General features: G+C 39.9%; 1 protein-coding gene across 8 annotated transcripts in view; it reads right to left on the reverse strand.

Moving 5' to 3' along the window:
• Positions 1–21,242, reverse strand: part of LRP6 (LDL receptor related protein 6) — a 177,578-nt gene extending 156,336 nt beyond the window's left edge. For 6 of the 8 annotated variants that reach the window (XM_025283271.3, XM_025283268.3, XM_025283267.3 and 3 more), the window contains exons 1-2: positions 21,105–21,242; positions 2,018–2,411 (exon numbers count right to left, since the gene is read on the reverse strand). In XM_025283271.3, coding sequence (XP_025139056.1) covers positions 2,018–2,411; positions 21,105–21,159 — 449 coding nt within the window. In that variant the 5' untranslated portion in view covers positions 21,160–21,242. Of the gene's footprint in view, positions 1–2,017; positions 2,412–21,104 lie in introns of those variants that run through there. The other 2 variants (XM_025283274.3, XM_025283273.3) reach the window with 2 other exon arrangements.
• Between the last annotated feature and the right edge of the window lie 2,880 nt (positions 21,243–24,122).

Consider the following 24,122-nt stretch of genomic DNA (forward strand, 5'->3'; position numbering starts at 1 on the left):
ATTTGACTGTTTGACCAAAACCCCATTTAGTCCTCAGGAAAAATATTTTTCAGTGAATGTCCCTCAGAAGCTTAAGTAACAGTACTGTCACCTTCAAAGTACATTACTATTGATTCTTTCAATAATATCCTGTACTTGCTAAGTCTGGCAAATTCAAGATTCAAACATTAGTAAATATTTAAGCCACAGAAATGCTAATGTACTTTTTCATCACATGGGAAACTTACTTCCTAAGACACTTATCAGACCTGCCAGCAAGAAGTAAAGCTCAAGTTTTAAGGGACAAAATGAGAATGACTCATTTAGTTATTAAATTATTAGATCCTGAATAGTGAAAAGAGTTGTCTATAAATTCACCTCCCTTCACTATGTACTATCCTTAAGAGATTTGTGGCTCTTATAATTTAACACTCTTTCCCTCTCCACATACACACTACATAATGCAAATAAACATGCTCTGAAGAAGAAAAAGTTCTAAGTTTTTTCTCCTTAAATAGTAAATCCTTAAAGATATTCCCCATCTCTCCCCAAGAACACAAAAAAGCAGAGCTCTGAACATACTAACCATTTAATAGATATTTGGGAAAATTTCCATCATCCTTAGAGTTATAAGACTGAATATATCACCAAGGAGAGGGGGAGAATTATTTATCTTTTCATCAAAGTATTACTTCCTAATAAGCATGGAAAGCAACAAAACCCTGTATGTTCTACAAAGCAGTAACCTCAGAGACATTTCAACACTCCCTGAGACTTAACAACAAACTGTGTTGGCAAAACAGATTCCATTTCTCAAAAACACCTTGAAAGTTTTCAAGAACCAGATTGTTCAATCAGGACAGTTTACCATACATTCAACATCTATGACCTTCTTGGAACACACAACCCTGTTTCCTACCACTAGAGTCAGTATAATATTTTCTGATGCCTTATTAAAAGAACATCTGACTTTAGCAGACACCTCTTAATGCTCCTCTAAAAATACGTTTTTATATATTATATAAAGTATATATATATATGCTTTCTAGAACGTCTCACTCTAAAATTTCACTCACTATTGCCCATGTTATCTTTTACAGTCAGACAAAGCTTTTCATTTTCCCGTAATATGTCATTGTCTTAAGACTTTGTCACCAAAAGGACCTGATATTGAGACAAAAGAGCATATATAAACTTTTCATTTTTTCCCAAATTTTAACTTATTACGTAATATTAATTCACTCCCTCCTATAAATGAGTTTTAAAGCGTTCCAATATATTTGAAAGTCAAAGAAGAAAAGTACTAAAGGAGTTATTCTCAGGTATTTATCTTTAGGTTTTTACCAATTAATAGAAGTTCATTTCAGGTCCACATTTTATCTACACCTGGCCATGACAGACTATGGGATGGCACTGTGTTCAACAGATACACAGCAAGGAATCGTACAGGCAGGACTGAAACATGGTAAGAGAGAAGCACCTGGGGACCAGTTCACATTCTATACAGTAAGATTTGCCCACAGTTTTAAGTTTCTCTTATTAGAAAATAAACTTTATGATAAATACATGTTTAGTGAACTAGATATGAGTTAACAACTTATATTTCGTTCAACACTGAAATACTAAAAAATCAGCTTAATAAAAAAACACTAGTATTACAAAATAATGGTGTATATAATAAAAGGTATAGGATTCAGAAGATTTGAGCTATCACATACCTATAATCTTGTTATCATTCCTTCTTCACTGCCTTCTAATTATTCTCTCATAACTATAAAATATGCAGAAGATAAAACAAGAACTATAAACATGGTTATCCCCTAAGTGATACTAGAAACACAAAACTATTTATAGACACACCTTACTTTAAGAACATGACCTAACTTCCCACATTCAAGTCTACTTGACAAAGAAGTCCAAAGAACCCAAAAGTGGGGTCTAGTGTTTCTTTTCTCTTGGAAGTGAGGGGTGTCTATGCTAATGGAAGAAAACAGCCAGGAGGAGATACAATAACCTTTGTACATTATGCAAAACTTACCCACTTGAAGGATCTAAGGCAATTGCTCTAGGTTGATCCAACTCTTGCCAAAATAAAACTTTTCGTAAAGATCCATCTAAATTAGAAACTTCAATACGATTAGTTTCAGAATCTGTCCAGTACAATTTTTCTCCAAGCCAATCACATGCCAGCCCATCAGGGGACAATAATCCAGAAACAACAACATTCTGTACACTCTCAGTTTTGTTGAACTCTATTCGTTTAATGGCTTCTTCGCTGACATCACTCCAGTATATCAAGCCATGACTAAACACAAAGTCCAACGCAGCTGCATCCTCCAAGCCTCCAACTACAATCGTAGCATTCTCTTTGCCATTTGCAGCATCAACCAATCGCAAGTCCCGTCTGTTTGCATAAAGCAACAAAGGGGCCGCTAGAACGAAAAGAGAAAAGTAAGTAAGTCAAAATGAACAAAATGTATTGATTCCCATAAACTGAGTTTCAAATCAGCGATGGTAAGCAAATGCTATCAAAGAGTAAATAAATGTATAGGAAAACTATCGAAATCTCTTCACAAACAAAGCATTACTTCTGCAGCATTTTAAATACAAAAGACTTTTAAGACAGGGAAATAAATTCTACCAGGACGGTCTTTTCTTATTAAAACAGTCTGTCAGATAAAATAAAAAAGCTTGATCATTTCAAGAATTTGACAAGGATATGGAGCCAGTGGACCACTCATACTTTATTGAGGCAGGGCCTGTAAAATGCTGCAGCATTTTTGGAAAGCAGTTTGGCAGTTTCTTAAAAGAGTAAATAAACAACCTACTATATGATCCAGCCATTCTATGTCTAGATATTTACTTCAGAGAAATAAAAGTGTAATGTCAGTACAAAGACCTATGTATAAAGTTCATAGCAGCTTACTTGTAATAACCCAAGCTGGAACCAACCCAAATGTCATCAACAGACTAATGGATGAATAAACTGTGATATATCCATACGATAAGAAGTAATGAACTATTGGGACTTCCCTGGCAGTTCAGTAATTAAGACTCTGAGCCTCCACTGAAGGGAGGCTGGGTTCAACCCCTGGTGGAAAAACTACTGATAAAACCCCAATGCCACAGAGCATAGCCCCCTCCTCTCCAAAAAAGTAATGAACTATCTGATCATGTAACTTGAGTGAATCTCAAAATAGTTATGTAGAATGAAAGAAGCCAGACAGAGAAAAGTATATAATGCATACTCCATTTATACAAAATTTTAGAAAACTGAGATTACTCTATTGTGACAAAAAGCAGTTCAGTGGTTATCTGGAGGTGGGGAGAGAAGGTGGAAAAGAAAAGGAAGGAGGAATGATAACGGGGCATGAGGAAACCTTTGTAGGTGATGACTATATTGTAGTGACTGATGATGGTTCCAGAAGTGTATACATATATCAAAATTTATTAAACTTTACTTATGTCTAATCTATTGTATTATCAAGTATACCTTAATAAAACTGTTCAGTCTGGCAGATATAGTTATTAATACAACTATTTTTTATTGCTTTATATTATTATTAGAATGATCTTCAAATAAGACTTAATACTAGAATTATACATAAAGCCTATCCTAGGAGACAGTATTTAACTCTGAGAAACCAGAAGCCATTAGGACTGAAGCAGTATAAATGGTATTTTTTTTTTTACCCAAAATATTGGTTTGGGTTTTTTTTTTTAAAGCATTTATTCCAAGCTTCTGACATTTACTTTCCTGGTACCAATAGTTATTAAAGATCCAGAGCACCAATATTGAACAGAAATTTCTACAATAACAGACATGTTCTCTCCACTGTGCGATACAATAGCCACTGGCCACATGTGGCTATTACAACTAAAAAATTAATTTTTTAAATTTTATTTAACCTCAATTCATTTAAATTTAAGTAGACAAGTGGTCAAATGGACAGCACAGATCTAGAGGCTAAGATGAAGAACACAAATGAGGCACCCAAACAAAAAGCCCAGGGTTAAGAAGTAAGAACCTACATGGTCTTCTCTCACAATACTCACTTAAGGCCTGCCATCCAGAGCTAAGACCAACTACCGCTGAAAACTAACCAAGCCCCATTTAAGAAATTAATCTTTGAAAAATTAAAGTGTTCAAAAAGAGTAAAGAAAAAAGTGATGTTTAAGCCAGTTTATGGGCTGTGTTGGCCAAACAGACTTATGAGGGCCACTATTTTCATCAGTAAGCACAACATGAACTTTCCTTCTAGCTAAGTCTAAATCCAACTTTCTTAGTTAAAAACAAATGGGCGAAAAAAAAACAAAAAAAAACAAATGGGCGGATAGCTTTTTCAAAAAGCGACAGCCCTTTCTACTTGTTTGTGTACCTACAGCTGCTATTGGCAAATTAGTAAATTTCCATCACAGATTCACTTTTGGCTCATTTCAGCCCTTAATACATCACACTATTTAACAGTCCGCATTGTGTTCACTGCACTATCTAAAACTGAGTCCCTCATACTATGTGTCCATTATAAAAACCAGGAAAAAGATCATATTAGTCAAGGATATAATACTAAGTGCTGCATAAGGCTAAGAAATAGCCTAAAACATTTACAATTTAAAATGCAAGGGTGGTAATAATCCGATATTTATTGGGCACCTTTCTTTATGGTACTTTCCTTGGAAAACTATACAAAATCTGCATACGGCATTAAGGGGCAGCTAAATGTCTTTTATGACTTTCATGTCAAACATTATCATTTCTACTAAACATCTGGTCTACAAAATCCAAAGAATCTTTCTGGTCATTCAAGGCCTCACAAGCCTTAAGAGTAACAAAAAAAAAAAAAAAAAAAAAGGAGGGGGAGGAGTGGACAAGTCAATTTAAGTTAGCAATATTGATTACAACTGAGAACTATGCATAAACCTGTACACACTATTAAAAAGAAATCCCGGAGTTCATCCTGTCCAAACATCCTTCTGATACTTGAATACTTTCTACAATATTTTCACCAACATCTATTTAGGAATATATTAAATGGGATATCTAAAAGGTGTAATTTGATTTCCAATACTGTTTTAATCTACTAAAGAAATACACTGGATCCCCACACACTTTCCCTGAGTTGTAACCTATATGCCATGCATTCAATATTTTCATTCCAAGGAACGTATCTTCAGACTTCCTAATACCCAGACTTACTAACTCAAATAAGCACCACCGTATCTCTTTAGTGAACCCTCACAAGAGCTCAGAAATCCTTCTTTTCCTTTATTAACTTCCTACCAATCTTTCTCTAGTGCTATTCTAACCTTCTTCTGCTTTCCTGAAGACAAATTCCATGCTCTGAATCCTTCATCCCACATCATCTCACAAAGTAATCTCAGTGAAGCAGGAAGTGAGGTAAATATTATACATCCCCAACATCTTAAACCTCTCAAAAATCTCTTTATATCCCATCCATCCTCCTCTATGTTGTCCTCAGTCTCAAATGACAAGCTTCCCTTCCTCCTTTCTCAGTCTATACCTATATTTGAAACTAAAAGGCAGGTTAAGCATGATCAGAAGAATTAACACTGTATTATAAGGAGAACATTCTACATAGGTGGGGCTACGGTCAACACTTTTTTTCCAACTGGAAATAGACCTTTTAGGAAGCTCAATGATCTCATCCTCTCATACACCCTCTTGTTTGAATGGTGTATATATATATTGGTCATTCTGTGAAATCTTATTTCTTTTGTATATAAAATAAGTTATATCATTTATATTCAACAAAATGCACATATACATATTTAAAGTGTACAGTTCAATAAACTTTAATAAATGTATGCAACTATGACAACCACTCCAATCAAGACACAGAATATATCTGTCACTCCCCAAGTTCTCTGTTCCTCTGCCATATATCCTGGTTACTCCTGGCCCCGGCAACCATTGATCTGCTTTCTGTTGCTACTGATTAGCTTTGCCTGTTATCTAGATTTCTGTGGAATCCTGTAGTGTGTACTCTTTTGTTGACATATTTTTGAGATTCATCCATTTTGTTTTATGTATCAACATTATTGTTGAGCAGAATTCCATTGTATGTATATACTAAAATTTGTTTATCCATTTTTCAGTGTGTAGAATTCAGACTGTTTACAGTTTTTAGCTATTATTAGTGAAGCTGCTATAACAATTCATGTACAAATTTTTGTGGAATCATACACTTTCATTTCTCTTGAATAAACAACTAGGAGTGGGACTGCTGGGTCACATAGGAAGTTCGTATGCTGATCAACATTTCTGAATGCTGCAAAAAAGTCAAGAATTAAGGACAGATAAGGCAAGTTGGATTTGGTTATGACAACTTGGAGAAAGCAGTTTCAGTTGAGTGATAGGTGGGAAGTTGGACTAAAGGAGTCAATAGCTAACAGATGGTTAAGTGAAGTGTACATCAATATTGTAACATTCTGTGGTTAATTATTCTCTTGGTGATAGAAAGGTTAGCTTTATTAAAAACAAAATGTTTTGATAGCAGGGACCTGGCAAGAACCATTGCAGATATAAGAAACAGGATGGTGAGATGGCCAACAAGAAGCTATTTGGGTAGAACTGAAACTCGGGCTGGAGATGACCTGAAAATCACTGGACTTGAGCTGCTTCTGATCAGGTAAACTCAGATAATCTTCTCTTCTATACTTGTACTTAAAAAACAAGCGTATGGACAAGAAAATTTTACAAGTTGGCCATCTCTCCCTGCCATAAAATTCAATTCATCACCTTTCTCCCACAGGAAACCCTCAAGAGTCAATGATAGCACAATTTTCCTAATTTCTCTGTGGTGTCATGGAGCCATCCTTGACACCTTCCTTTCCCCCTTCTCTCCGCCCCCCCCACCCCATCTGCCAATTACAATCTTCTTGATTCTTCTTTAGCAGGTCCTTATCTCTGCCTCTTGTTTTGCACTTTTTAGACCACTACCCTACTCTAGCCCTTCATTACCCCATGCTAAACTACCTCAATAGTAAAAGATCTCAAAACTCTCTCCCTTCCCTTTTCTACTTCCTGTGTGTGTGTGTGTGTGTTAGTTGTTCAGTCGTGTCTGACTCTGTGTGACCCCACTGACTGGGTCCTGAGGGGTCCTGCCAGGATCCTCTATCCATAGCATTCTCCTGGCAGGAATACTAGAATGGGTTGCCATTCCCTTCTCCAGGGGATATTCCCAACCCAGGGACTGAACCTGAGTCTCCTGCATTGAAGGCAGATTCTTTACCATCTGAGTCACCAGGAAGCCTACTTCTCATACTTGTTATTTTATCTAATTCAAAAAGGTTTCTGATTTCCTTTGCCTAAAATTAAAAAGCCTCAATACCTCAGGGCTCCACTAGGTGACTTTTACCTATGACTCTACCTTACCCTCGGAGAAGGCGATGGCACCCCACTCCAGTACTCTTGCCTGGAAAACCCCATGGACAGAGGAGCCTGGTAGGCTGCAGTCCATGGGATCCCAAAGAGTCGGACACGACTGAGCGATTTCACTTTCACTTTTCACTTTCATGCATTGGAGAAGGAAATGGCAACCCACTCCAGTGTTCTTGCCTGGAGAATCCCAGGGACGGGGGAGCCTGGTGGGCTGCCGTCTATGGATGGGGTCGCACAGAGTCGGACACGACTGAAGCAACTTAGCAGCAGCAGCAGCCCAACTGACACACTGACTTGGTCTGACCAGTTTAGTCAGGCTTTTCTGTCTCCCACAGACCCCTAAACTTTGGCTAGCTCTAAGCTTAAGCAAGCCAATCCAGAACACCCTCTCTTTAAGCAAGCCAATACAGAATACCCTCTCTTAAGAACTCATTTGAAGTATCAGCTGACACCACACACACACACACACACACACCCCTCCTGTTAAAACTGCCCGGGTCATGTCATCCGCTAACCTCTAACCACTTGTCCCACTTACCCACAAAGATCCTGCTGGTACTATTCACTGAAAGCCCTTTTTGTGTTTGATTCTGAGATATCTGCATACCTTGTGGTCAGAGCAATCTCCTAATTGCAAAAGCCTTTTCAAATAAAATCTCTCCTTGCCAAGTAGGAATTTAGTTTTATTTGACATGTGTATAGTAACATGACTTGGATGAGGATTGGACCTCACCCGTGCCATCCCCACGTCAATAATCATATTTCAGGAGTCATTTCAACTCCTCTCCTGCTAAGAGATTCAGGTATCTTTCCCTGAGTTTAAATCCTGAACCAGTGCTACAGCCATCTTATCTACTACAACATGGTAAGAAGTTACTTTAATATTTTCCGGCAAAGAATTTTTTTGACTCTCTGACCTCAACACACCTCAACCACCACACCTCAACCATCACATTCTAACTCTCGAGTGGGAATATTCCCAGCTCTTCTGTGAGGCCTCTTTCCTGACTCCTACAGTGGAGATGACAGAAGGGAATTTCCTTGGCTCCTCACAAAGGAATATTCTTTACCAGCTCTTTTCAAGTCTCATGTCTGGTTTAACTATCTAACCCCATAGGTAATTCTCATTCCAATGAGCGCCCTTCCACCTCATCCAACACGCTGCACCATTACAGCACTAATCCAGTCCAGTATCTTCAAAACTGGCAAACTTTCACTACGGCAATTTAGAACTTCCTTATCCTCCTTGAGAAACAGGCTGGATCTCCCTAAAACCTCCCTTTTTCCATCATCCTCTCTCTTCCTTTTTACCACCCTCAAGCTTCCCTTCAGCTCCCCCTGAATCCTTAACTGTCCTCCTTTAATACCCCAATCTCCTCCACCCCTCTTATCCACTCTTCTCACGCCAACCCCTCAGCTCCCTGTAGTCACTATCACTTTAAGGCTCCCTTTAACCCACTAGGGACTCTTAGACCTGGAGTCAAAAATACAAATTGGAAATCGGCTAGATCTTTTATCCACTCAAATGAGCTTCTGAGACACCCAGACAGCCTGTGGTCTCTCTTCCATCCCTCACCCAAAATGCAGTCCACAGTCTCCCTGAGATTACATGTCAGGGCAAAGAAAATCCAAAAGGTCTCCTCCACAAATCATGGTGGGAAGATGGTAGCCTTCATAGTGACTGAGTAGGTAACCTCAACCTGCCCTATCTGCCAGAAACACAATTAAAAATAAAGGAAGGAAGAGAACGAGCTCTTCTATACAAACCATCAGTGAGCTGAAACTTTAAACTGAAGCTGTAGTAAGCTCTCTGTTTAGGTGTTCCTATGTGTACATGTATATGCATGTTATATGTATATGTGTACGTATGTACATATATATGTACACACATATGTATATGTATCTATATGTGTGTATATATATGTATCTATATATAGAATGTCTATATATACATATATATATAAAAAATTACTTCCCTACCTTCAGTTGGTATTGCCAAGTTTAATTTTACATTATGAAATCCCTTAAAGGATTCTGAGTAGAACTGATGGTGGTGGTGGTGGCACAATTCTGTGAAAAGACTAAAAACTACTGAATTATACACTTGAATTGTATAATGTGACTAAAGCTGTTAAAATGAAAACAAAAAGTGCTCATAGAAGAGATTTCCAGAAATTAAGGAAATTAAAATTCTTAAACTTTCACAACTTTAATTATAGAAATTAACCCAAATGTTTTAAGAATCCAAGTTTAAAAACATTTAGGCAAATCTTTGGTATGTGAGACTAGTTTGATATCATAGGTTTAATAAAAACAGCTATGTCTTCTGAGTTACAGGCATTAAGTATAACACAAGAGTACATTTTTATTCTACTTGAAAACTCTCTTCCTAAACTTTTACAGGTTTATTGATAGAATAAACTAGCATTATATCTATATCTGTATTTAGCTAAGTTGAGTCATTATTCTGACAAACTGTATTTTGAAAGTAATTAAGTCTTGTAATAGGCCAACTTGAAGATCGTTTCCAAAATCTTTTAGCATAAGTCTAAGGCTTTAAGTTACTAAGTTAGTTCATGAATATTCATTAAATACCTAGGTCATTCCTGTGTAAGACAGAACACTGAGGCATAAGCATTTCAAGTTTATATAGGTTTCTGATTCTTATTTTCATGGCACCAAGATGCTATGTATATTTGAGTCTATTAATAAATATATTCATTTCTGCCACACTGAGAAGTTGTACTATTTGGAAGAATATGACTATAAGTTGTAAGTTGTAAGATATATACTCATAAGCTCCACCAGTCTACTACAAAATGCTGCTGCTGCTGCTGCTAAGTTGCTTCAGTCGCGTCCAACTCTGTGCAACCCCATAGACGGCGGCCCACCAGGCTCCCCCGTCCCTGGGATTCTCCAGGCAAGAACACTGGAGTAGGTTGCCATTTCCTTCTCCAATGCATGAAAGTGAAAAGTGAAAGTGAAGTCGCTCACTCGTGTCCGACTCTTAGCGACCCCATGGACTGCAGCCTACCAGGTTCCTCTGCCCATGGGATTTTCAAGGCAAGAGTACTGGAGTGGGTTGCCACTGCCTTCTCCGACTACAAAATGTTGGTGTATGACAATTCACAATTCTTTACCTCATAGTTTTCTCTGTAAAATAGAAGTTACTGTAATTACAAGTTACAATCTTCTATGTAAAGGAGACCCTAATAGGAGAAATGATGACAGAAAGGAACAACTCTGTATACAAGTTATGCAAGATGTTGCTTTCAAGGAAAAAGAAAACAGTACTAAAGTAAAATGACTAAATTTTAGAATTTAGTGTTTCAGAATGAGAAAAAGGAACATATATAGAACAAAACCTGAATAGAAACAGAAAAAGTTACAACAAATTCATGAAAAAAATAATTTTGTCATCAAAGCCAGCTAAGACTTGACAGGTTTATTTGTGAGATTTTCAGAAAATCCTTCACTATCAAATATTATATTTGTATAAAACTAAAATTTGATTTTCTACTAAAATGACAAAAACTTTTTGGGTTACTGATCTGCTCTTAAAGAGGTTATAAAAAGGTTTTTCTTTGCCTTCTGAATAACCAATCTCCCAGGAAGCCAAAAATTCGGTGTCTTTTCAGAATTTCCTGTACTTGGTCTTAATATTATCACATCTTACTATTTTAAAAAGTCTTCTCACTTTTGAAAGAGCTAAGGTTGCTTCCTGTGTTCACTTTCAAAAAAAATTTGTTTCTGACACTGATCCATGATCCTATTTAATAGAATGTTCAAATTTCCTGACAGTTTTTGACATTCTGTCTTTTCAAAATAAAATACTAAATGATGTGTTTTGCACCTATAACTCTTTAGAATTTCCTAAAGGGCCCCTGGAAGTTCACAAAGGATTAATCCTTTCACCTTGTAAAAAGAGAGGCATTAAAAATAACTAGTTTATTTGATCAATGTTTTGCTTCTAATGTTATGGGAAGCACAGTCAAATCAGAAGAGATGCTTACCCTCCCTAGATTAAATCTGCATGAGTAAAATGTCAATATGATTAAAAGTTGAATGAGGTTCCTGGAAATTTATCATTAGTCTCAGTGTCCACAACATGCTTCTACTGATCAAGAGACTGAGCGGTGCTTTCTCCAATATTACACAACAGTACAGTGTCAATTATAATTTTCATTACTCTTTTTTTTATGATTTTTTTTTAGTATTATCTTGGTCATAACTTCATTTCTTTAATTTGAATACAGTATATTCTTGGTAGACCAGTGAGGGTTCTCCATCAGGGATTCACACAACTTATTTATGGAATTTTATTAGACAGATGTTCAGGACTTACTCCAGACTTAACTAAAAAAATTTTACTTAATAACCCTGATATTACTCTTCATATGCTCTAACTATATGCTTCAAGATACATTATGTCTCAGGATTACTACATACCTTTAAGTCATCTTCTCTGCAAAGATTATATTCATTTATACACATGAATCAACGTAATATCTACTTTTTAAAAATAAGATTAATCATTATGTTTACAGGTATTTTGCCTAAAACTTCTCTGAACTTATTTTGGTGTGCATGCCATAAAAACACCCAAACTTATTTATCAACTGCATTATTTTCTATAACAAACTCTCATCAGATCTTTCAGTTTTTAAATTACCCATAATAAACTATCACCACCACTTTAAGTCTTGTCATTACAGAGTGCTGAGTGTTGTTTTACTTTGATGTTTCTCTGAAAGCACCTGCAAATCAGCTACTGGCCAAGCATTTGTCTTCAACAACAAAACAAGTATTGCTGAAAGAGGAATGTATTCTTGGATACAAGCTTCTGATGGCATCACTTAAATAACTTTGAGACTATATTGAGTCAGGATTATGGATCCATGAGACTGCTAACCCAAGATCTAGCAAAACAAGAATTAATCACTCAGGACTGAATAAACTGACAAACAGTGACTGTGGGTTTTAAAATACTGCTGATGCTTTAATGTCCTATTCTCTAGATATAAGGAATTTGTTTCTTTTTTCTCTTAAGCTACCTGTAATTCAATGACAATGTAAGTAACCTACAATGCAAGTTTACTTCTGTAAACGAAAATAAGACATTTATCTTTCTCTCCATCATTCAAAAACAAAACTCAGGTATTAACTGAGTTTTCTTATTTTCATGGCAATATAGTTATTTGCATAAGTTCAATAAGAGTCTGTCTTCCAGGCTGGAAACATTATTATGCAACCAAGGCTTTGACTGGATGTCATATTTGAAAGTCATGTTCCTTTAATCTAATACCACCAGACACTTTTAAGGAGCTGTGGTTGATTTTATGGAGCAATGCTTACAGTCCTCTTGGGAAAACTAGATTGATACTTGGCTTACAGAGTTCTCAGACTTAAAGGTAAAGTAAGCAAAGTTAATTTCAGGCAGGAACCCCAGGATATTCTGGGGACTTGAAGAATTCACCCAAATCTGTAAGTACTGCAAGTGAAATCCAATGGTGAGTACCTGACTTGGCTTTCTTGGCCTCAAGAGGCTTTTAAAGTTCATTCCAAGATTCGTTATTAAAAAATCCCACTGAAGCAAACTTAAAATGCCTACACCTACATAAATAATCAGACCAAACTTACAATGACTTTAGCCTACCTTGTTGTGGACTGAATGTTTGTGCCCCTCAAAATTCACATGCTGAAACCCTACAAGTGAATGTTATCAGGAGGTAGAGCCTTGGGGAGGTCATAAGGGTGAAATCCTCATAAATGGGATCAGTACCCTTATAAGAGTCCAAGGAGAGCTCTCTTCTCTCTGCCCTGAGAAGATACAAAGTGAGGTCTTAGCTGTCTGCAACCTGAAGAGAGTCCTCACCAGAATCTGACCATACTGAGACCCTGCTGTTGGGCTATCAGCCTCCAGACTGTGATAAATGAAGTTCTGTTGTTTATAAGTCATCCAGTCTATATTTTGTTAGAGCAGCCTGAGTGGACTAAAACATATTCCTAAGACTGTTTTAAACAACAGTAGGACTGACCAAGTCCTCAAAATTGCCCTCACTTAGCCACTGACTTGGCTCGACCAAAAAGTCTAACTTTAGTCAGACTTTTCTCTTTCCTACAAGCCCCTAAAGTTTGGTTAGCCCTAAGTGTAAGCAAGCTTATGTTAGGTCCCCTATCAGCTCTTTCCAAGCCATCAACTGACTCTGACTGCAGGAAATTAGAAACTCCAGTTTCACTTTCCTGATCTTGAATCTGCTCACCATCACCCACTCAGCTCACACTCCTACCAAGTTCCTGCTAGACTGCTCACCCTTCTTCATAAAAATCTTTTTGTGTTTTATTTTGAAATGCCTGCAGATGGTACAGTCAGAGCATTCTCCATATTGCAATTATCTTTTTGAATAAAGTCTTTTCATACTCAAATCTGGATTGGCTTTTACTTATCAGTAATATGACAAACCACCTACATGCAAACTCCAGAATTTAGTTCAGTTCAGTTGCTCAGTCGTATCTGACTCTTTGCGATCCCACAGACCGCAGCCCGTCCAGCCTCCCTGTCCATCACCAACTACCGGAGTTTACTCAAATTCATGCCCGTTGAGTCGGTGACGCCATCCAACCATCTCAATCCCTGTCGTCCCCTTCTCCCGCCTTCAATCTTTCCCAGCATCAGGGTCTTTTTCAATTAGTCAGTTCTTCGTATCAGGTGGCCAAAGTATTGGAGTTTCAGCTTCAACACCAGTCCTTCCAATGAATATTCAGGACTGATTTCCTTTAGGACTGATTGACTGGATCTCCTTGCAGTCCAAGGGACTCTCACGAGTCTTCTCCAACACCATAGTTCAAAAGCATCAATTCTTCAGCGCTCAGCTCTCTTTATAGTCCAACTTTCACATCCATACATGACTACTGGAAAAACCATAGCTTTAACTAGACAGACTTTTGCTGGCAAAGTAATGTCTCTGCTTTTTAATATGCTATCTAGGTTAGTCATAACTTTCCTTCCAAGGAGCAAGTGTCTTTTAATTTCATGGCTGCAATCACCATTTGCAGTGATTCTGGAGCCCAAAATAAAGTCTGTCACTGTTTCCACTGTTTCCCCATCTATTTCCCATGAAGTGATGGGATCAGATGCCATGATCTTAAGTTTTCTGAATGTTGAGTTTTAAGCCAACTTTTTCACGCTCCTCTTTCACTTTCATCAAGAGGCTCTTTAGTTCTTCTTCACTTTCTGCCATAAGGGTGGTGTCATCTGCATATCTGAAGTTACTGATATTTCTCCCGGCAATCTTGATTCCAGCTTGTGCTTCTTCCAGCCCCGGGGTTTCTCATGATGTACTCTGCAGATAAGTTAAATAAGCAGGGCAACAATATACAGCCTTAACGTACTCCTTTCCCGATTAGAATGTCAAGGCTGTATATTGTCACCCTGCTTATTTAACTTATCTGCAGAGTACATCATGAAAAACCCCGGGGCTGGAAGAAGCACAAGCTGGAATCAAGATTGCCGGGAGAAATATCAATAACTTCAGATATGCAGATGACACCACCCTTATGGCAGAAAGCGAAAAAGAACTAAAGAGCCTCTTGACCTCCAAAATTACAATGATATTTATTTCCCCCTATCAAAAGTGATTGGTATCACTTTCAAAACCATATTAAGGTACAGGTGAATTTAGGTGCACACAGAAGGCACTGTGTGTAAAATTACTGTCCAGAGTACAAGCAATCTGGCCTTAGGTCAGTCATTCATCTTTCTAGTGTCAATTAGCAACTTAAAAATTCAATATTTTTTTGCCTAAAAGTATGATTTCACTTCACATCCCCAAGCTCCTGGCCCTTCCAAGCAAGGTATTACAGAAACAAAATTTAGCACTGAATTACTTACAGTTTTCACCAAACTGAGCCCAGGTACATTTCCGAGTTTTCCAATCTCTCATGTGAATGACTTAAACCTTTTGCGAGAAAAGTCACTACTGCCACAAATAACACTAACAGCTTGAGAAACAAAAGCAGCTACTAATAAAAACAAATAACAGTTTTCCTTATATTTATGATGAATTATGTTTTATATGAATAATCTCAAAGGCAAATACTCTATTCTTTAGGTTGCCTAGTCCAGGTATCTGACTAAATTTCCAAGTTATTCACAAGAAGCAGAATTCTATTCATTAAGGGGAGGCTCCTTTTACAAAACAAATATAAAGACTCTCTCATATAAAGCATGAAACATACAAGGCAGGAGCTCAGTATAGTATTTACCCACCCTACAGGGAGAAGTCCATCAATCGAATGATTTTAATTTATAAACAAATAATACAATGAAAAAATTTCAATTAGAAATACTTTGATTATTTTCTCCATAAATATGGGCAATTTTAAAATAAATATCATAATCAACTATTTATTCTTATTTATAATAATCACATAAAAGGTTCAAGTTGTAATCCCTTAAAAGGTAAAATAAATTTAAGTAGACAGAGGCCATGTTGTTTATATAAAATAAAATAGAAAATATCGAAGTATTTCATGTAGTTCTAGTTGCAGAATAATCAAGTTCAAAAATTACTGGCCTAAAACATGCCCAGAACATGTTTTGTCTTTCCTGAGCATTAATATTTCTTTTAAATTAGCCATCTTAACAAGAGTAACTCTTCACGCAAAATCTACTACTGACCATGCATTATGCTATCTATCCCTTTGCAAACAAACCATAAGTTCTCACAGAAATCTTGGAAGATACTATCCCCATCTAATAGTAGGAACCAAAGCTAAGAAACCTGTCCAAGGGTGCCATAAAGTGGTAGAAGACTTGAACTTGGTTTGTTAATAAAGCCTATAGCTTTCTGCTACAGTGTCCCTCCGTATAGTCTTCTCAGAATATGTTTGCATTAAAATTTCCATGATAAAAATCAATTTTCTCAGAGTAATTACCCATGGCCTAAACATAACTATAACCTGTGTTACTTATTTTTCCATTATGTTCAATTTATAAATTCACATAGAATATTTTCCATTTATATACTCCTTCAAAAAAACCTTCCTTGATACTCAAAAAAAGACTAACCTTTCTGATAGTCAAAGCATATACAACTAACTATACAGAAAAGTATTTCAGTTCAGCAAATGGAAAAATTTCAATTAAAGAAAAGAAAAATCCTCTGAAAAATTGAACCATGGGAAATTAGTTAGGCCTGATTAAAACAATGAGCTGAAACCCAAAAGTTTCATAACCAGTCAAATTATCTCCTAGCCAGATGAGCAAATCTAAAGTCAAGTAAGTAAGCAGGGATTAAAGTATCAAATTTAATTATATGAAACTGTCATCAAATATCAATTCACATGACTCACCCTAATGCTTAAAAGGCTACCTAGCTCAGGTTCTCTCTACATGTGTTCTTGGAACACAGGTTCAGCAGAATGTTACAAAATTACAGAATTCACCAAAAAAAGTTCATTGTTGAGTTTGGCAAACAGTAGATTTCAACAAAGTTAAAACTGGTCTCTACCCCATAACTTCTCAGAGCCCTTAGAGAACCTGCAAAAGAAGGATTCATTATCCTAATGAAGCTAATGAAGGTGTACAAAGAGTAAATGAACTATCCAAGGTCACACAGCTAGCAACTGGCAAACTTAGAATAAGAATCAAATTCTGATTCCCACTCCAAAATTCATTCTATCTTCCTAAGATCTCATTATACTGGATATTAAGCAATTTGCCAAGGACCACTCCTATAAAAATTTGAGATGGAAAACACTAGTGGCTTGTGCTGACAGTATTTACCACCACCTCACCAAAACAAATTAACAACAACAAAAAAAGATAAGTAGCAAAGGATTCTTACAAAACAACAAAGTCTTCTCAAAATATGCTGGGACACAGTATTTAGAAAATTTACACACCTATGGTACTCCGAAACTTATCAGTTCAGTTCAGTCGCTCAGTCGTGTCTGACTCTTTGCGACCCCATGAATCGCAGCACGCCAGACCTCCCTGTCCATCAACCGACTCCCGGAGTTCACTCAAACTCACGTCCATCAAGTCAGTGATGCCATCCAGCCATCTCATCCTCTGTCGTCCCCTTCTCCTGCCCCCAATCCCTCCCAGCATCAGAGTCTTTTCCAATGAGTCAACTCTTCGCATGAGGTGGCCAAAGTACTAGAGTTTCAGCTTTAGCATCATTCCTTCCAAAGAACACCCAGAACTGATCTCCTTTAGAATGGACTGGTTGGATCTCCTTGCAGTCCAAGGGACTCTCAAGAGTCTTCTCCAACATCACAGTTCAAAAGCATCAATTCTTCAGTGCTCAGTCCAACTCTCACATCCATACATGACTACTGGAAAAACCATAGCCTTGACTAGACGGACCTTTGTTGGCAAAGTAATATCTCTGCTTTTGAATATGCTATCTAGGTTGGTCGTAACTTTCCTTTTCTAGGAAATCAGAGCTATAATCTTTTCTAACCAGTAACTGGATGGAAGTTAAGGATGGCAACCTAGATGGTGAAGTCCATCAGAGCAGGGCCCATGTTGATTTTGCTCACCAATGTACCATCAGAGTCTGATACACAGTAGATATTCCATAGCTAATTGCTGAAAGAATGAACAATAAATCCATGCTCTAATATTAATCAGCTGTAAGATTTTGATCAAGTTATAATCTCTATGAATTTGAGTTTCCCCACTTGCAAATGAAGTGGTTAGACCAGAAGGATCAAAATCTTTAAGAACTTGTGAATCTCATAGAAACTAAATCTCAAATCCCTGGCATTTGAGGATATGTCCACCATCGAAAATTGTAACAAAAAAATAACATTTGCAAATCACTTTATATTCAGTATTTCATTTAATATGCCCAACAAATTTGCAAACTAGCTTGGTAATACTACCCACATTTTACAGATAAAGAAACTGGAGCCCAGAGAAACTAACTAGATCAGAATCATAAGGTTATTTGGTAGTGACACACAGACTTTAGGAGAAGGCGACGGCACCCGCTCCAGCACTCCTGCCTGGAGAATCCCAAGACGGAGGAGCCTGGTGGGCTGCAGGCCATGGGGTCGCTAAGAGTCGGACACGGCTGAGCGACTTCACTTTCACTTTTCACTTTCATGCACTGGAGAAGGAAATGGCAACCCACTCCAGTGTTCTTGCCTGGAGAATCTCAGGGAAAAGATTCCGCGTCTATGGGGTTGCACAGAGTCGAACATGACTGAAGCGACTTAGCAGCAGCAGCAGCATGGACTTTAAACTCAAGGTTTGGGTGCTGAAGTCCCCCAATCTTTCCATTACACCTTCTCCTCTGATGACAGAGATGAGGACACAGTCCAGATAATGACAGCATTTTTCCCGGCTTTCAGCTATTGATTTAACTGGGCCAAAGGTCTCCCAAACTCTCCCATCATCCCATCTTCCCAATGTTAAACCTCCAACTCTTCTGTGAAGAAAAGTGATCTTACTACAACAAAGTAATCACGTTTCTCCCTGGAGTTCAAGATTAACGAATAACACAATTTTAACAGAGAATGACATTATCAAGGAATGAGAAGACCCTAAATTATGAATAAAAATCTTTCATGGTAAAAAGAGTTTTAGTTCAAATATATACCCATGGTTAACTATGTTAAATTCAAAGGCCACCTTAAACCATGATTAGACTGTATTTAAATTAAGAGCTTCACTTTCAGAAATTCTATTGGTGGAAATGAGGCAATTTGAACTATTAACTTTTCTAGGTCTTCTTATATAATATCATACTTCATAATATTATTTCAAGTTTAACTTCTCTTAACTCCAATAATGAATAAACTCAATTCTGGGCTCAATCCTGGTGTTAAACAAGTGGCATTTACAACATAACCTTCTCTTCCAAGAAATACAATTGGGCAACCAGAAGCATCTGGGTAATGGAATGCAATTTCACCAAGGCTTTAACCCAACAGGGGACTCTATTTGTTAATTCTATTAACCTTCTGTCTTAAAATACATCCATATTATATGTCAAATAAAATTGTTTGTCACAACTATAGCAAAATCCTCTTCAATAGGGACTATATCATACTAAAATAAACATATACTTACTAGACCTCTCAAGTACATACCACTACATTCAATTCTCTGCCAAGAAAATAAAATAAGCACTAGCTTTCTAAAGTTTACACGTGGAAATAGTTTAGAATATGCTTACAGTGAGTTGTAATTAAGTATAAGTAGATAAAACAGGCAGACCTAATAATCCTGTTGCGGCTGCTGTTTAGTCACTTCAGTTGTGTCCCAGTTAAATCAACAGCTCTTTTGCGACCCCCGAGGACTGTAGCCTGCCAGACTCCTTGGTCCATGGGATTTCCCAGGCAAGAACACTGGAGTGGGTTGCCATTTCCTTCTCCAGGGGATCTCCCTGAATAATCCTGAAGTGTAACTACAGAAAAAAATTCCTCCTCCAAAACAATGTCAATCACACTCATCCAATAAACATATACTCAGAAATGGCATATCTGGCTCATTTATAACACAAGACTGTTACTACTGTGTTCTGGAAACTTCAGTAAGTGTGCACACTGAACATAAATTTAGCCTATTAAATTAACAGCTAAAAAATCTCCTCAGACCCAAGAGGCCTGAAAAGAACTGACCGCGACACAAGTGAGAATTGTTAACTGAAACCAAAGCTTCAAGTCATTCCATCAATTGGTACTTAAATTGCTCTGCTGGTAAATGCCCCATAGCATCAGTCATCACCACTTCACCGCTGATGTGAGAAGAGCTGTGGAAATCTCGCGGGCCAGTCAAAACCCTCAGTGAACTGTCACAAAATAAAAGTCGCAGGATATGTGACAGCTTCGCAGGCCAATCGAAAAAACAAAACCTGGGACCATCGAATTTATGCGATCCTCGATTCTCGGGGCAGATTACCTAGAATAGCCTATGTTATTTACCAACGTGCCACGCAGTCTCCAGGGGAGCGCAGCAGATGATAACTTAGGTCCCAGGACAGGCTCCTCTCCACCAAGGATGACTTTCCTACTTGGTGCCAACTGTACACTTGCATGCTCCGAAAATAGGGGCAAGTCCTGAATGCCAGAGGTTGCAAGGGCAACGTTTCTATTTTATTACGGACTGGAGCCCAGGCGATTCCCCAAGGCTGAAAACACTCGACCTATAACCTCGGAGTCCCTTTCCAACTGTGCTCTCACCCACGATCATTACATCCTCCACGGAAACCAGTTATTAGTTGTTACAAGGCCTGGAAAAAATAGTAAGAGGGTTCTAAAAGTTCACGGGACCCACAGAGAAAAGGTGGTGGCTTGGAGGGAGAAATCCAAACGCTGAAGCATCTTGGGCTCCAACGTTTAGAGAGCCAAAATCCATACAAAGCCCCTCGTCCCCGGTGACTGCAGGCAGGGGACCCACCGATCTCCAGTCACTCGGACAGGATGGGTCTCCGGGGGCAGGTCACCCCGCCAGGCAGCCCGGACGAACGCTCTGTCCGGACGCGGTGGGCCAAGCGAGGCGGGGGCTGCAGCGTGGCCGGGCGGAGCGCGCAGCCCCTTCTCCCGGGCCCCTTGCTCCCTCCTTCCCCACGACCAGGCCTCTCCCGACTCCTCTTCCCCAGCTTCGCCTCCCCCCCTCCAATCCCCCCCGCAGACACAACAGACCGAGACCCCCTCCTTCCCCCCGCAAACCCCACCAACTTTCCCGTCCCCCCGCTTTCTCTCCCACCTCTCAGGAGCACGCAGAAACTGCAGGCCAGGAGGCTCCTCAGGACGGCCCCCATCTTCCCTTCTCGCGTTCGCTTCTCTCACCGGCGAGGGGCGGCCCGAAGAGGGGGAGGCGAGGAGCCGGGGCGGCCGCCGCAGCGGCAGGTCTGCACGCTCATGCTTCCCAGCTTTCCAGAGAGAGAAGAAAGAAAAGGGGGGCCCGTCAAGGCTCCGCGCGCGCCGCCGCCGCCGCCGCCCTCTCTACCGCGCCGCTCCGCCCGGAGCTCGCGCGACGCCAGCGTCTGCTTCCATCCCGCCGCCTCCTCCCCCGGCGCCCCGCTTCCCCCGCGCAGCTCCTCATTCAGCCTCTTCCTCTCACGCAGCGGCGCAGGGATACGCCTCCCGCCGTCACGGATCGCCGCCGAGGTCTCCCTGCGCGCGGGCGAGCCCTCCCCTCCCTCGGCGCCGCCTCCCGGGCAGGTTAGAAAAGGAGAGGAGGCCGTGCGCACAGCCTCGGCGAGGAGACCCCGGGAGATCTGCGGGGCCAGTAGAGGTGGGCTGGAGGGGAAAGGCCGCCCGGCGGCGCATTCCGAAGGGATTCTTTCCCGGGCCTGCCCCTTCAGCCCTCCCCGCGGAGGGCGTGAAGCAACCTCGAACAACATCGGGAGCCGGCGTGGTCGGGACTACTTTCTCCGGCTCGGCCGGGCAGCCGCCTGCGCTGCTCTTTGTGCGGCCGCCGCCGGCCGAGCCAGGTGGGGCTCCGGGTCCACGCCGGCTGCCACCTGGGCCGGGGCCGGGGCGGCAGGAGACGGCTGGCTGGGCCTGCAGAGTCGCAGGTCCACGCTCAGAGATTCACCTAGATCCCGATACGAGGCATAAGTTTAGTCCCAGGGTTGGAAATCTGTTTAAGCATCTTTTTTTTTTTTTAAGGAAAATAACTAATATTGCTTCCATCGGCTTTCAACATGGATATGGTGATGGGTATTCAAACGCCAACAGAAAACTGAATTTTTTTACATTTTCTCCCGGTTTCCCAGAACTACAGACTGCCCCCCAAAATTAAGTCCGACAAGGACTAAAGGATCTCTAAACCGGCAGATAAAATTCCAAGATAAATGCGTCAGCACCTAACAGAGTAAAGGGACGGTGGGCAGAACGGTGCTAGGATTTTGCAAACTGCGTTTAGTGATGAATGTCTGGCATGTTTTGACGATCCGCTCTCAGATTGAGGAGGAAAAGATTCCTCGGAATCTCAGACTCGATTTTGCACAGCCTCTGGCCGGCTGCTCGCAGCCTTGCACTGGGCGTTCGGGAGTAACGGCCCAGAAGCCCTTGGAATCACGTGGCAACTTCGGGGTGGGGAGGGGGTAGGGTGAAGTTGGGATGGCACCACTGAGAGTTAACCTAAAGGAGCCATCAGCAGCATTCTACCCACCTGTCACTCACCTTTACCTGTGGGCAGGTGGCGCGGAGCTGGGGCTACTCCAGCAGTGGTACTCAATATCGTCGTAACACTGAAGTTCACCAAGTGCTGCTCACACTCAGATTTGACACTCATAACTACCCTGGGGTAAGACAGGTTGTGTCACTTGGCATCCTCATTGCATCAGAGGAGGAAAATGGGAACCTAGGGGATTCAATTATTTTCCCAAGGTCACTCACGTAGACCATAGCAAGTCCTAACCTAACCCAGGTCTTCCGACCACAGATGCTCTGCTACTTCCAGGAAATAGACACCGAGCCAAGGTGATGCGTGTCTGTAAGCGGATTGTTTAGCGAAATCAGTCGTGTCCTACTCTTTTGCGATCCCGGAGACTGTAGCCCGCCAGGCTTCTCTGTCCATGGGATTTCCAGGCAGGCTAGAAAGAGCCAAATCTCTCTCCTAAATGCACCTGTGAAAGTCTAGCCACCACTGATCTAAATTACCTTCTTCCATGAACCATGTCAGGATTCTGCAAGTTTTGTATTCTGTCATCCTCAAATCACTAAGAACCGGTTTTCAACAATAACTTAGAAAACATTACCTCGAAGCTATGAGGCTGTGGAGACACCATGATGTAGTCAGGAAGGTATGAGCTTTGGAATAAGACCAGAAGGATCCAACCCTTTCAGTCACTAGATGTGTAACTCTGGGCATACGATTTAAGCGCACTGCACCTCCGTTTTCTCATCTGTAACATGGAGATTTTAGTTTTCACGCTTGTGGTAGGAATTAAATTTAAAAATATATAGAAACTGGTCATTACGTAATAGGTGCTCAATAAATGACCATTTCCTTTCCCAACTCCCTCAAGGCAAATGGGATCCTGGTAACTAGGAATCCCTTAGACATCATGGAAGCAAAGAGAAAAAAAAATTCATGCTCAAAATGTTTAGTCCAGGATTATTTCTAGTTGGAGGTCGATAACTGCAAAGCTAATGAAAATTAATCTTCAGGACTCCCTTCCCACTTTCACAGGCCCCTGTGAAACACAATGTGTTCACATGGTCCTATTTGCAAAAGTAAGATAATTTTGTGTTCTTTTTCTGAAAACATCACTCAAAATTGTATAAATTTCAGGTTCACAAAACCTGGATCTGTTCCTATTTATAATAGAAAACTGGGTATAACGTAAGTCTCATTTAGACTATCAACCTTAGTAGGGAGTTGAGATATTTGTAGTCCTGGAAAATAATAATTTGGAGGGCTATAAAACTATTAGAAAAATGTTTACAGATCGTTAAGCTTGAAAACTTTTAAAAATGCTTTTTTTAAAAAATATTTATTCATTTGGCTGCACTGGGTCTTCGTACAGCTTGTAGGATCTTTAGTGTGGCATGGGAAGTCTTAGTTGTGGCATGTGGGATCTAGTTCCCGACTAGGGATTGAACTGGGGTCCCCTGCATTGAGATCACAGAATCCCAGCCACTGGACCACCAAGGAAATCCCAAAGGGCATATAGATTTTAATTGCTGCTGCTGCTGCTGCTAAGTCGCTTCAGTCGTGTCCAACTCTGTGCAACCCCATAGATGGCAGCCCACCAGGCTCTGCCATCCCTGG

Source organism: Bubalus bubalis, chromosome 4, assembly GCF_019923935.1.
Source record: "Bubalus bubalis isolate 160015118507 breed Murrah chromosome 4, NDDB_SH_1, whole genome shotgun sequence".
NCBI lineage: Eukaryota > Metazoa > Chordata > Mammalia > Artiodactyla > Bovidae > Bubalus > Bubalus bubalis.